This window comes from Urocampus carinirostris, chromosome 3 (genome assembly GCF_059441175.1).
Source record: "Urocampus carinirostris isolate Australia breed hairy pipefish chromosome 3, RoL_Ucar_1.0, whole genome shotgun sequence".
Classification (NCBI taxonomy): domain Eukaryota; kingdom Metazoa; phylum Chordata; class Actinopteri; order Syngnathiformes; family Syngnathidae; genus Urocampus; species Urocampus carinirostris.
In genome coordinates, this window is record NC_142351.1 from 22,252,550 (window position 1) to 22,265,511 (window position 12,962).

Sequence of the window (12,962 nt, forward strand, 5' to 3'; positions counted from 1 at the left end):
GTTTGGGGTAGACATTATTGATTGTGTAAAAGGCTTTCAGGAGAAATGGGCAAAATTATTTACAATGTAGTGCGCAGAGACTGGCCCGAGTTATGATAATAGTGCAACGGGAGAGCAGTCCATCTTAACAATAGTGCAATGAATAAAAGTGCAATAACATCCAGCAGTAATGACAATTTCCAGAAAAGTTGTAAAATATATATTTCCAGACTTTGCGTCCTTGTTAAGAAAAAAACTGCCTTTGAACCCATTTGTCCTTGTTTAAAGGGACCTATAGCGGCTGACAGATGGTGGCAGGTAACAGAGGTGGTGGGCTGTGTGAAAAGAGTCTTTTCTAATGTTGCAAGAAATGTTCTCTGGACTGGGCAGAATGCTGGGGCTGATTTTCTGGGCTCGGACAGATCTTAAATGACGCAGCCAGGGCTTTGGCTCAAATCAGATTGAACATCAGCTTCAGTGAGATCTGAAAATGTCAGTGCCTCCCATCCAAATTATGCTTCCCATGCAATTTTATTGGGCTTGAGAGGTTTTGCAAAGGGGAATAGGCAAAACCGCCCAAGGATTTTGGTGCCAAGCCCGTGGCTTCTTATTCAAAAAGACTTTAAATTGCAGTTGCCACCAAAGGTGCATCAACAAAATCCAGTATTGAGCAGAGGCTCTGAATACTTATTAACATGTGGTTTCTTGTTTTTTCCCCCCTCTTATGTCCTCTAATACATTTTTAAAAATCTCCCTAAAACAATTGATGTTGCGTGTTGAATCTATTCACCTTGGAACAAGGCTGTAACCAAGGTTGGGTAGGGTTACTTTAACTGGATTACTTTCGATTTCAACTTCTGGATTACTCCAATAGCAAATATGCTAATAAAAGACAAAAGAAACTAAATACTAAAAAAATTACTATATTTTGTGCAGGGTCGGAGTAACGGAATACATGGAACAGAAAAAAATGATGTCACATTTTATGTTAGTTTTGCCAGAGATCAAAGCCAGGAGAGAAAACTTACCACGTTTTTTGAGTCATAATTTTATTCATATTTAGTTTATTTTGTCTTTTATTAGCATATTTGGTATTGGAGTAATCCAACGGTAATTGAAAGTAATCCAGTTAAAGTAACCCTACTCAACCCTGGCTGTAACATAGAAAAAAAATGAAAAAAAAGTTAAAGAATAACAAGTAAAAAGTCAAGCGATGTAAATATTTTCCGGATTCATTGTACATAACCTGCATTTATTTTCAATGAAGGGCCTTCATGGTCACCAGACAATCTTCCAATTCTCAAAGTGTTTTTTTCTTTACATCTACAGGATTTGACTATTTGTTTTCACGTCTATTTTTATCAAGAAGTAAATGAGAAAATAATGAACAAAGACAAAAAAATCAAGTATTTGTATTTCTGCTCAGACGCATGGAATTGCAGTTTACGGCAGCCTCATGTGATTTTTCAATATAATTTGACTTCACATGTTTTGTTTTGTTTTTCCTTCAATAGGCACCTGAAAGTCATTCTATTGCCACTACCATATACCTGCGAACAAAAAAGGCGAATTACATTTTTGTAGTAACGCAAAAAAAAAGAAATGGTCTCATTTCCGTTTGTGGAAACGCGTCACGCAAAAGTCTCGCGAGAGACAAACATATCTCCGTTATAACCGAACTCATTTCCTTTCCACTAATTGAACTCTCGCGACGCTCCAGTCTCCTCCTTGGCCGTCTTTGATTGAGGTCAGCCGTGACTCAACGCCCGGATGGAAGAATTTTGTTTAACACGCTTTAAGGTAACACTTTGGTACCGTAAATCGTTAGAGGTGTTTTATGGCTAAGATGTTGTGTTTTCCCGTGTCGGATAGCGGTTTTAAAGGGCCAAACAATTACCGGTGAACAAGCTTGGTGAATGCCTGTTGCGTGAGACTGTTAAAGCGCTTGCAGAAATTTCTGCAGTATGCGCCTTTTTGTTTTTATCATTTTCGCTCATTTGCCTCCAGTTTTAGGCTTCTTCACTCTAGCTGTTTGCTAACTTTCTAGCGTAGCATTTTGCCCACTGAATATTTTTTTGGCCCTTTATTTTTGCTTTGAAGTTTTTGCTGGCAAAAGGTCAAGTCGTGTTTCTTCGTATAGCTCTTAATCACAAAACTTCAAAGGGCGGCATGGATCAAAGATTTAAAAACGGTCTTATATGTTAGCTATCGAACCGAATACGCACGTTTGTATGTGTAGCCTGCATTGTGAACAGAAGTTATGCAACGAGCATGCGATGTCTTTCGTGTCCAAACTTAAACGTGGTTAAATTGTACTTTTGCAGAGACAGCGGCCATGTTCAGTTTTCCTTTGAAGTTTTTGTTGGCAAAAGGTCAAGTCATGTTTCTTTGTATCGCCCTTGATCACAAAGAGCTTCAAAGGGCTGCACAGATCAAAGATTCAAAAAGTCTTATATGTCAGCTATCGAACCGAAGACGCACGTTCGTATTTGTAGCCTGCATTGTGAACAGAAGCTTAAATTGTATTTTTGCAGAGGCAGCGGCCATGCTCAGCACATGTGCAAAGATCGTGAAGCCAAATGGCGAAAAACCAGACGAGTTTGAGTCGGGAATATCCCAGGTAAGTCTTTTTGTTTCCTCATATTCGGTATAAGATGTTAATGCGCATGAGACTGGACTGGACACGTTTTCCCTTAATAATCCCATAAAGAAAGCTTTGAGTAATTTTCATTACATATACACGCACACACACTTTAAGACATACTAAGGAATACAATGCCACTATGTTGCTTTTGTATTGGTGGTTGTATAAGTACAAGTGTTAACTCATGAACATTTCTAACCTTGAGGAGGAAAATCCACATAAAAGGGTGACCTAAGTGAATTGTATAGATCTGAGCAGAAAATGTTTTGATGTGGCGAGGAAGATATTGTGAGATTTTCCAGAGGGTATTTGGTGTTTGGGCTAGTAAATTCGACCTCAACTCAGTGAAAGGTTGCACGGGCAGGAGCACTGTATTTGAGTGTGATGCACTGAGAGTACTGTATTTATTTCGATAGCCCTTAATCAGTCTCAAAGGCCTGCAAAAGACCACAGGCTATTATGACGCCATCCCCTTATTTAAAGGGTGGCAGAGTCCTCCATCGGGAGATGGAAGGGGGCCCAAGTACTGAACCCTGAGACAAATATTGGAGAATGGAGAAAACGGAGAACATTTTTGATTAATAATGGGGTTGTGCATTATACACAGTATTTCCTCCACACCCTTCTCGCCTTTTTTAAGTCCTGACACGTTTTAATTTCTCAGTGTTGTATTGTAACACATGAAGAGGGGTCTGCAGATAGAATCAAGTGCCTTAAAGGATTATGCTGTTTAAAAAAAAGTGCAATTCACCATGTGTGGGCTAATGGTTCATCCCGATGCAGTGTGGTTGGGCGCATCACCTCATTGGCTGCTGTATGACCCCGGTGTGTATAAGCTGAAAGAAAGCCATCACCATTATTGGCAAGTCCAGGGGCAGTTGCTGATTACAGGACTTGAATGGTGTGACTTTGCCAATGAAGCCATTCTTTTACAGCTCATTCTCAGAGACAATGCGGTGTTGCATTGTATTAAACAAAAAAATGTTTTTTCTTGTACACTCATTTGTCAAAATACCTTTCAATATGCATAATAAGTTGACATGGAACAAATTTCAATGCAATGCTTTTATTAAAGAAAAGGTCAACAAGCTGCAACAAGAGCCATGTGTGTAATTTAAGGAAAGCTAAAACGTGACACAAAATTCAACACTAGAGCATAATGCAGGAGTCAAATATCTATACACATCTTTGGGCATTAGCTATCAGGTCCAAGCTTTGAAAATGTCTGCTACACACCCTGCTTTTAACAATAAAGTTGTCTCTTTGGATATTGATGACCCACCGGTTTCTTCACTCGGTGTTTTGGGGAATAGTATGGATGCTTGGAACCAAATTACAAGTAGCCGATGCTGTACGTTGAGGTACACGGCAGTGGTGGCTGGCCGTATTGTCTCCCCATTTTTTGAAAACATTTGTGCGTTTACAATTCATTCTGACCTTCGGCGGGCATAAGAGTTGAAATTAATTGCTAATAACGTCCAAAAACGAATCCGTATTCGGCTTTGGTGGGTTTGTTGCGAGCATAACATTGAGACCAGCTCTGACTGTAAACTTAAAGGCGTCCCGTGATTTTTCCGGAAATGCGTCGTGTTTCGTGCATGTTGAATGCGTTTGAAGCATTTGGGGGATCTGGACGATTTGTATCTTTTTGAAGGGAAACGTTCTCAAGTTGTAACTTGTGACATCGTCCAGACACGTCTTTGCTTATCAACAGTCTGATGGCTCTAGAACTAGTATTAACCTGTGACTGCATTAGTGGAGAAATGAAAATGACCGTGTGGGTTGTTCTTCAAAATCGTTAAAAAATAAAACACACTTGACATTCCGGGTATTCCTCTTAAAATGTGTTTATAACAAGATTCCTCTAGTATTTCTATTCATTTTGCCACTGATTACTGAGTTCACTCATGGAAGACCGTCTTTACGGATAGGTCATACATTCGAGTGTTAAATACTTGGAGGGAAATTGCAAGACTAGCACAGAAAATCTACCTTTTAAAATTGAAGATTGCAATACTGGTCTGAGAAATTGCAATTAGGCTTTCTCAAATCGAGACATTGAATTGTGCGGCCGCCCATTCTGGCATTCTGACTGACTGCATACACCGGTCTCTTTGTCAAGCCCACCCTTTAAACACACAAAGTCTGCCCCGTAATCACATCTAATGTGTGTTCTCCTCGACCACAATTCTATGTTATTGATGTTTATCAATGTAAACAAAGACCATTCTTTTCACAATCCGCAGAGCAGTGAACCTGGGTAACGGAGGCACGCAGTAGCGAGGGGTCTCTGTACTCCTATTTTGGGTGGACGATTTAGAGACGCCAATGGGAAACTTTTTTTTTTTAATCCTTGGCTAAAATTCCTATGAATTGGGATTACAGTACCCATTTTGAAAGTAATTTCTGTGCAATTTTTCATTTAAATTGTCCTCTCCAGCCACACGCTGAAAGCTGTTCACGATGCCATACTGGAAGACTTGGTGTTCCCCAGCAAGATCGTAGGCAAAATACCCGCATAAAGCTCGACGCAGTCCGGCTCATCAAGGTCCAACTGGACAAGGCGCAGCAGAATAACATGGACCACAAAGTACGTACAGTATTTGCAGCATAACTATTGTCAGTGTCTGAAATAACGTGTGCCCGGACTCCCGGGGCGTGCATCTTTTGCGTCGGGCGTACAACTTAAACAACGTCTCCGCCTGGGTGGCCGACAACGTTTTCAAGAGAAGAAAAGTTATTCTACCAAACGTTTGCTTCATTCTGATTTCGAAATCTTTGTTTGGCTTGGAAATTCTGGTTACCGTATTTTACGCACTATAAGGCGCACCGGGTTATAGGGCGCACCCCGAAAAAATCGTTTTTGGTCCTATTTTAGACGTACATAAGACGCACCGGATTATAAGGCGCTACAATGGCAACGTTGACAAAACAGTCAGATAGTTCAGTCCAACTTATTACCCCCTTAACATTCCCAAAGCTTGCAAATACGTGTCGAGAACACGTGCGGATGCGATGTCCGTACGATGTCACTCAAATACATCGTTCCATCATTCGGAAGGTTAAAGTCTTGGGATTCAAGAAATGCCACACATTCCTTCGTTTCCATTTTCTTTTTCGCTCGCAACTTTACTGTGCATATTACAATAAACACTTGGCATTGAGTTGAATTTAAAAATAGACACTCCATTCCATCCCTTATCTGCACCGCTAACACAGAAACATCGAGTTCAGTCTGAAACAAGATACAGGGATAATATAAAACCCGGAGTAGCTCACCGAAGTCGTTGTGTTCATAATAATGTGCAGCCAATGTCCTCTTATATCCGTGGATGCAGTAAATCCAGGAGAATAACATATTTACGAATACAGAATAGAAAAAAAAATGCCTTCTGTGTGCCGTCAGCAATGTGCTATACACATTTCGGCCAATTTTGCTGTTTAAGGCAATGCCAGCCTGTAAATGATAAAAAGGATCTGGCCCTTGACCTCTGAATATCTTAAGCCAATAGTGATCGATTCAAATGATTGACACATTGGTTAGCCAATGAAACGCCGGTAAATAAATCCCAGCATACACCGCATACTACTTGGCGTTCGGGGGCAAATCTAGTCGGCGGCTGCAAACTAGTTGGAAAACTTAGTGTTGATCCATAAATAAAGCGCACTGTATTATAAGGCGCATGGTCAGCTTTTGGAAAAAAATAAAAGCTTTTACGTGCGCCTTATAGTGCGGAAAATTAGATAGTTTGGCATTTGCATACTCTGCAGCCAATCAGGAGGCTGCAAAGAATAACTTTGTGCTTCCGGACTCTCCCGAGTGTTGTAAGGTCCTGCATCTGCATCTCACTTTTCGAAGTAGACGCACAGAGAACACAAGAAAAATGGAGAAGTGGTTAGGAATCAATCGAAAACCTCAGCCCCAAAAGATACAAAAGAGCCTAACACAATTAATGACGCTACAAAAGGTAAACGTACATTAAAAGCATTGTGGAAAGAGGAGTTCATGTGGCTTGCGGCAGACGAGGCAACGAAAACATTGCATGAATGAAGATGAGTAAATACAGGTACATACCAATGGCAGATGTAAAGCAGCGATGTCATATACATGCAATGAATGTTATTGGTAGATTTATTATAAACTTAATTTTAAAGTGCTGTTCTGTTGTATATTCTGATAATCAACCCTTAATACTTTGCGACCGATCTTTTTTGGGGGGACCTTTTAGTCGTCTTATTGTTTCAAATTGTGAAAGATGGGGCAGGCAACTTTTCAGAGTTGTCTGCCCGGGTGTCCGGTAACTTTTTGTCAGGAGTTTCAGACGCTGCTATTTGACGTGGACATCCAGAGAGTTCTCTCCTGGCTCTGTCTTGGTGGCGTAAACAGACCTGCCAAGTACTACGCTTTTGCCATAATGAGTACCGTTTTCTTGAACCCATTACGGTGTTATGATTGGGTCACAAAAACTCAGTTTTTTTTCCCCCCTTAAAAAAAATAAAATCTTAAATATTCCACCGCAAGATGGAGACGAAGTACCATTTCAAAAGAGAGGCTATTCGTTGCCAGTTGTCTGCGCATGCGTGAGGTTTATTTCTAGCGGCATTATAAGTCTTAAGTACACGCCGTAATCATGGTAAATGTGGACTCTATACCAAATAAGACCGAAGAACCAGCTGTGCTGGTGAAAAACAAAGCGCACAGCGTGTTTTGTGGAAACGTGGCTCGCGTTTAGGCGCTAACCGGCTACACGGCATCGACGGGCGAGAACATTTTTAAGATTATTGAAAAAGAAATGAACTTTCCTTGGGATAATTTACTGTGTTTTGCTGCCGAAAACGCGCTGTTATGCTTAGAGCCAAGAAAGTAGTCGCGTCCTTCATCAGAGTAGAAAAATCTCCATTGGCATGCATCGCAAGTAATTGACTAAGCAATTTTTTCAACATTATTTCATATGGAAACTGATCAAAATCAATTACATGATTATTCACTCACAAATATGTTGTAGTATCTCAAATAAAAAGTTTCCAAATTAAACTGAAACGAAAATGATTTGTTTTTTATTGTCTTAAATATTGAAAAAAAATTATGAGGGTTTTCTATGACTTTGTTATATTAAATACATTATTGAGCTTTAAAGAACTTTTAATTTAGGTTTTGCCGATATTTTTTTTGTACTGTATAATCTACTATAACTGCTTTAAAATTCTTTCATTCAATTCATTTGAGAAGTATATATATTTTCTGTTTATTTGGATTGTAACTTGAAATTAGGGTAGGATGGTGGTTCCCTTAGCCTGAACCGTTGAACTGCTGCTCATTGTGACTCAAGTGCCTTCTGCCGGACCAAAGTGCAAAGCAAAGGGGACATTTTGTGCACTTGCTTTGAGTGAACGTGCCGAGTGCTTTATAAAATGCGATGATGCATTTAATTGCCAACGCTTTCACAAACTATTGTATTGATTCCTTTTTGTAGTGCTACTTTTAACACTTTTCCGTACTTGTGTCTTTCAGCAAGAGCGTGAGGAGCAGAGCCAGCAGGCCATTAGCTGCTTATTTGAAACACGCTCGCAAGGACCACCAGCACATCCTGGCTCGTCGACAAACGATTGAGGAACGCCTGGAGAGACTGAACATTCGGCGTGAGAAAGAGGACCTCGAACAGCGTGAAGCTGAGCTGCAGAAGGTTCGCGAGGCAGAGGAGGAAGTTGACTGAGCTCACACAGCAAATGCTGCAGACCCATGATAGGACGGAGCACGAGCAAGCCAGCATGTCCAAGGCAGAGCGGGAGGATGAACTTATGAAGCGGGTGAATGCCTTAGAGGAGGCGGGCATCCTGGCTGAGAAACAAGTGAAGGATATGAAGGAAACCATCTTTGAGCTGGAAGACCAGGGCGAGCAGCAGAGGGCGGTCAACGTTCACACACGTCAAGCAGTCCTCGACTTGGAAAATATTGTTAAAAAGTTAGAGGAGCAAAAACTTAAAGCGGAACAACAGCTGAAGATTTTCAACCGACAAATGATGGAGCTAAGAGGTCTGGAATCCCGGCCCCAAGGTAAAGCCAAACTTCGATTTCAAGGGAGCGCATTTCACTGCGGGACCAGTTGAGGAACTCCTCAACTAAGAGGATGGTTTCCAGCGCCAGCACGTCGAGTCTCTCTACCCTGGCGAAGCAAACACGGGGCTCGGCAAAGTGTCGTGGGGAACAAAAACGTAGACGCGTCTGTTCCAAAAGCGCGTTTGGTGTTTACGTAGGTTTTATATTTGAGTTGATTTTTCCTCAAAAACATTTTACTTCATAGAAATTAACGTGGAAATGATTTTGGAGCAGCAGCGTCGCTATCACGAGGAAAAGGGGAGGCTAATGGATGCTAAAACCAAAGAAGTACTACATAAGAAATCCACGTTGCGGGATCAAATTAATTCCGATCACAGGACAAGAGCGATGTTGGATCGTTATATAGAAGTGAGTGCCAATCTCAGAGATACTTACGAAGACAAAGACCGAATGAGGAGGGATGAGCTGGCTGCCATTTCAAGGCCAAATGAATTTGCAGAATTCTACAACCGACTTAAACAATTAAAGGCGTTTCACCGAAAGCGTCCAAATAAAAATTCCATTCCAATGTCTGCTGAGTTTGAAGAGCTGATGAAAGCCAGAGACAACCCTAGTGATGAAGCTCAAAACCTTGTGGAATTCACGGATGAGGAGAAGGATATGGTCGCTACCTGGACCTCCATGACTGCTATCTGAAGTATATCAATCTGAAGGCCGCTGAGAAAATCGAGTACATCACCTATCTCTCATCCTTTGACCAGCTGTTTAACATTCCCAAGGACGGGAAGAATGCAGAATACAAAAAGTATTTGGAGATGCTGCTGGAATATTTAAAGGACTACACAGATCGTGTCAAACCTCTGTTGGACCAGAACGATTTGTATGAAAAAGTGCTGGTAGACTTAAAGAAAAAGTGGGAGAGGGGAACCTTTCCAGGATGGCCTAAAGAGACGAGTAGTGCTTTGACACATGCTGGAGCTCGCTTGGATTTCTCGGCTTTTTCATCATGGGAGGAGTTGACCTCTCTAGGTTTGGACAGATTAAAGTCTGCTCTTATGGCACTGGGACTTAAATGTGGAGGCACCCTGGAAGAGAGAGCTCAACGACTGTTTGGCACCAAAGGCAAATCTTTAGAATTGTTGGATCCTTCGCTCTTTGCCAAGAATCCATGAGGAACAGCTCAAGAGGGGTAATCATTTGCAAATTATGGAAACTTACAAATACTAATTGTGATCTTATTGGATGTCCACCATTAACAGCGAGTGTACCAGGAGCGCTTGCGCAAACTTGAAGAGCATGAATGGAAGCAGCGCGCTGGCCAAAAGGAAATCAAAGACCGGGAGAGGCCCAGAAGATAAAACCAAGGTTTTTTATTTTCTCCATGATCTAGTTTAGGGCCTCACACAAATATCTGTTTTATAAAAAGGACTGGGCTAGAAAGTGGAGGGTGGATGGCATAAGCGTACCGAAGGGGAATCGGACTGGCGCTTCCCTTCCCTCCATTCAGGACATTGGCCAGAAGCGCTGCCTATCCCAAACTAAGAACATTATCAGGAACCCCTCTCACCCCCATCATGGACTGTTCACTCTGCTAGTCTCTGGGAAGAGGTACTGCAGTGTGCGGTGCAGGACCACCAGGTTCCGCAATAGTCTTGCATCCCCCACAGTACCAGGCCAAAGTGACCCGTACCGCTTCAAGAAGAGGACAGAGCTTTTTATTGCTGCTGAGGGCATCCATACAGGACAGTTCGTTTTTCATCATTCACTTTTCGACTTCCGCCTCAGCAGGCAGATAATATGGCCCCAAACAAGAAAGGTGAAAAGAAAAAAGGCCATTCAGCCATCAACGAGGTGGTGACCAGGGAGTACATCATCAACATCCACAAACGTATCCATGGCATGGGTTTTAAGAAAAGGGCTCCCCGCGCCATCAAAGAAATCCGCAAGTTTGCCGTGAAGGAGATGGGTACCCCTGATGTCCGAATCGACACTCGTCTTAACAAGGCCGTGTGGAGCAAGGGGATCAGGAGCGTTCCTTACCGACTACGCGTCCGCCTGTCGAGAAAACGTAACGAGGACGAGGATTCCCCCAACAAACTGTACACGCTGGTCACATACGTGCCGGTCACGACATGCAAAGGTCTGCAGACCGTCAACGTTGATGAAAACTAAACGTGTGTGAGACCCGTAAACATCAATAAAAAGTTAATGACCTTTGTTTTCTCTCTTGTAAAGGCTCAGCTGAATATCGGCAACGTCCTACCCGTTGGCACTATGCCCGAGGGTACCATCGTCTGCTGCCTGGAGGAAGGCTTCCCAGGCTATGACACTAGGCTAGGCTCCGTACGGCAACCTAGCTGAATACGAAAGGTCCTTTGCAATCTGTCCAGGTTTTTGGGCGCAAAAAAACTGCCACTGCAGTCGCCCACTGTAAGAGAGGCAATGGACTGATCAAAGTGAATGGCAGACCCCTGGAAATGGTGGAGCCTTCCACACTCCAATACAAACTTTTGGAGCCTGTGTTGCTGCTGGGCAAGGAGCGTTTTGCTGGAGTCGACGTCAGAGTCCGCGTGAAGGGAGGTGGACATGTGGCCCAAATTTATGCTATCCGTCAGGCCATCTCCAAATCGCTTGTGGCATACTATCAGAAGTATGTGGATGAAGCCTCCAAGGAGATCAAGGACATCCTGATCCAGTACGACAAGACCCTCTTGGTTGCCGACCCGCGTCGCTGCGAGTCCAAAAACCGGACCTGGACCCGGAGCTCGCGCACGCTACCAGAAGTCCTACCGTTAAAGACCATATACATTTTGCTAGTAATAAAAGGTGTGAAACCAACAAAAAACACAGAAAGCAATGAATTCAATGCTGAGATCCATCGCAAGCACATTCTGGGCATCAACGTGTCAGAGTACATGAGCATGCTGATGGAAGACGGCCATCATCAAGACGATGAGGAGACCAAAAAGCAGTTCTCGCGCTTCATCAAGAACAGCGTGACCGCAGATTCGATAGAGATGTACAAAAAAGCTCACGCCTCCATTCGTGAGAACCTGGTCCATGAAAAGAAGCCATCCAAGGAGGTCAAGAAGAAGAGGTGGAACCGTGCCAAGCTATCTCTGGCCCAAAGGAAAGATCGTGTCGCCCAGAAAAAAGCCGGCAGAAAAGGTAATGTTGTGACTCATTCAATTGCAGGTAAATTGTACCCGTTTTTAAACTTAATGTTTTTTCTTTTTAGCCAAGATGGCAGAGGGTGACGCGAAGAAAGCCGGAGCGGGCGCCAAGAAGGATGAATGTGCCAAGAAACCTCGCCGGCCACACATAAGCCGCAACCCCAGGTTGGCCCGGGGAATCGAACGCTACTCGCGTTCGGCCATGTATGGTCGCCGTGCGCTGTACAAGAGTAAGACTAATCTCACAGAGACAAAGGTGGAGATCAAGCTGAAGGTCAAAGTAAAGCCCAAGACTACAGTCGTCAAAACTGTTGGTGGAGACAAGAATGGAGGTTCTCGTGTTGTCAAGCTGCGAAAGATGCCCCGTCACTACCCCACAGGGGACGTCCCCCGCAAGCTGAAGAGCCACGGCAAGAAACCGTTCTGCCAGCACAGGAGGATACTGCGCAAAAGCGTCACGCCCGGCACTGTGCTTATCCTGCTCAAAGGACGCCACCGTGGGAAGCGCGTTGTTTTCCTGAAGCAGTTGTCAAGTGGTCTCCTGCTAGTCACTGCCCCCCTCGCCTTGAACAGAGTGCCCCTACGTAGGGCCCACCAAAAGTTTGTCATTGCCACCAGCACCAAAGTGGACATCACCACGATGAAGCTCCCCAAAACCCTCAACGATGTCTACTTCAAGAAGAAGAAGAGGCTGAGGAGACCTCGCCACCAAGAGGGGGAGATCTTTGACACGGAGAAGAAGTACCAGGTGACTGAGCAGAGGCAGGAGGACCAGAGAGCGGTGGACTCCCAGCTCCTGCAGCTCATCAAGAAAGTTCCGCAGATGAAAGGTTACCTGCGTGGGAGCTTCTTCCTGACTAATGATGTATATCCCCACAAGCTCCGGACTTCAGCTTGCCAGCCTGAGGAAAGCTGATGAATGGTTCCACCTCCCTCCCAACTATCACAGGAGAGTACTCCTCCAAAAGCCAATCCTTAACGCCTCAAGAGAGAAGATTGGCGTAATTCCACAGCCCCCAATTTACCCTCTCTCAACCTCACGCCAGTGAATTCGGAGTCTGTACATAACCTTAATATTCCGTGGCTTTTGGCGCCCCCACCACCCATC

The 12,962-nt window shown here is 43.5% G+C and overlaps 3 protein-coding genes and 2 pseudogenes across 4 annotated transcripts; all 5 read left to right on the plus strand.

Moving 5' to 3' along the window:
• Positions 1-1,676: 1,676 nt before the first annotated feature.
• On the plus strand, positions 1,677-8,649 carry LOC148369131 (uncharacterized). The gene is made up of 4 exons (XM_088331098.1): positions 1,677-1,779; positions 2,514-2,599; positions 5,064-5,213; positions 8,136-8,649. The coding sequence occupies exons 2-4, from the start codon at positions 2,525-2,527 to the stop codon at positions 8,232-8,234; spliced, it is 324 nt and encodes a 107-aa protein (XP_088187224.1). The 5' UTR covers positions 1,677-1,779; positions 2,514-2,524; the 3' UTR covers positions 8,235-8,649.
• Positions 8,650-8,939: 290 nt separating this feature from the next.
• Positions 8,940-10,041, plus strand: LOC148369132 (splicing factor 3A subunit 3 pseudogene; annotated as a pseudogene).
• Positions 10,042-10,191: 150 nt separating this feature from the next.
• On the plus strand, positions 10,192-11,059 carry LOC148369133 (large ribosomal subunit protein eL31-like). Of its 2 annotated transcripts, XM_088331090.1 has the most exons (2): positions 10,192-10,821; positions 10,917-11,059. In XM_088331090.1, exons 1-2 carry the CDS (start codon positions 10,479-10,481, stop codon positions 11,006-11,008), a joined length of 435 nt encoding a protein of 144 aa, XP_088187216.1. In that variant the 5' UTR covers positions 10,192-10,478; the 3' UTR covers positions 11,009-11,059. The 2 variants fall into 2 exon arrangements, with proteins under 2 accessions (XP_088187216.1, XP_088187217.1); XM_088331091.1 differs by lacking the exon at positions 10,917-11,059 and having other exon boundaries at positions 10,206-10,900.
• A 99-nt stretch (positions 11,060-11,158) lies between these two features.
• LOC148369134 (small ribosomal subunit protein uS9 pseudogene) lies at positions 11,159-11,477 on the plus strand (annotated as a pseudogene).
• Positions 11,478-11,596: 119 nt separating this feature from the next.
• LOC148369135 (large ribosomal subunit protein eL6-like) lies at positions 11,597-12,780 on the plus strand. Its single transcript, XM_088331075.1, has 2 exons — positions 11,597-11,849; positions 11,920-12,780. Exons 1-2 carry the CDS (start codon positions 11,597-11,599, stop codon positions 12,768-12,770), a joined length of 1,104 nt encoding a protein of 367 aa, XP_088187201.1. The 3' UTR covers positions 12,771-12,780.
• Positions 12,781-12,962: the final 182 nt, after the last annotated feature.

Excerpts from the sequence above, each read along its gene's own strand:
- LOC148369131 (XM_088331098.1), top strand. The coding sequence starts at position 2,525 with ATGCTCAGCACATGTGCAAAGATCGTGAAGCCAAATGGCGAAAAACCA. Across the intron at positions 2,600-5,063 it reads TTGAGTCGGGAATATCCCAG|CCACACGCTGAAAGCTGTTC; the intron begins GTAAGTCTTTTT and ends TGTCCTCTCCAG. Across the intron at positions 5,214-8,135 it reads AGAATAACATGGACCACAAA|CAAGAGCGTGAGGAGCAGAG; the intron begins GTACGTACAGTA and ends TGTGTCTTTCAG.
- LOC148369133 (XM_088331090.1), top strand. The coding sequence starts at position 10,479 with ATGGCCCCAAACAAGAAAGGTGAAAAGAAAAAAGGCCATTCAGCCATC. Across the intron at positions 10,822-10,916 it reads GCCGGTCACGACATGCAAAG|GCTCAGCTGAATATCGGCAA; the intron begins GTCTGCAGACCG and ends TCTCTTGTAAAG.
- LOC148369135 (XM_088331075.1), top strand. The coding sequence starts at position 11,597 with ATGAGCATGCTGATGGAAGACGGCCATCATCAAGACGATGAGGAGACC. Across the intron at positions 11,850-11,919 it reads GAAAAAAGCCGGCAGAAAAG|CCAAGATGGCAGAGGGTGAC; the intron begins GTAATGTTGTGA and ends TTTTCTTTTTAG.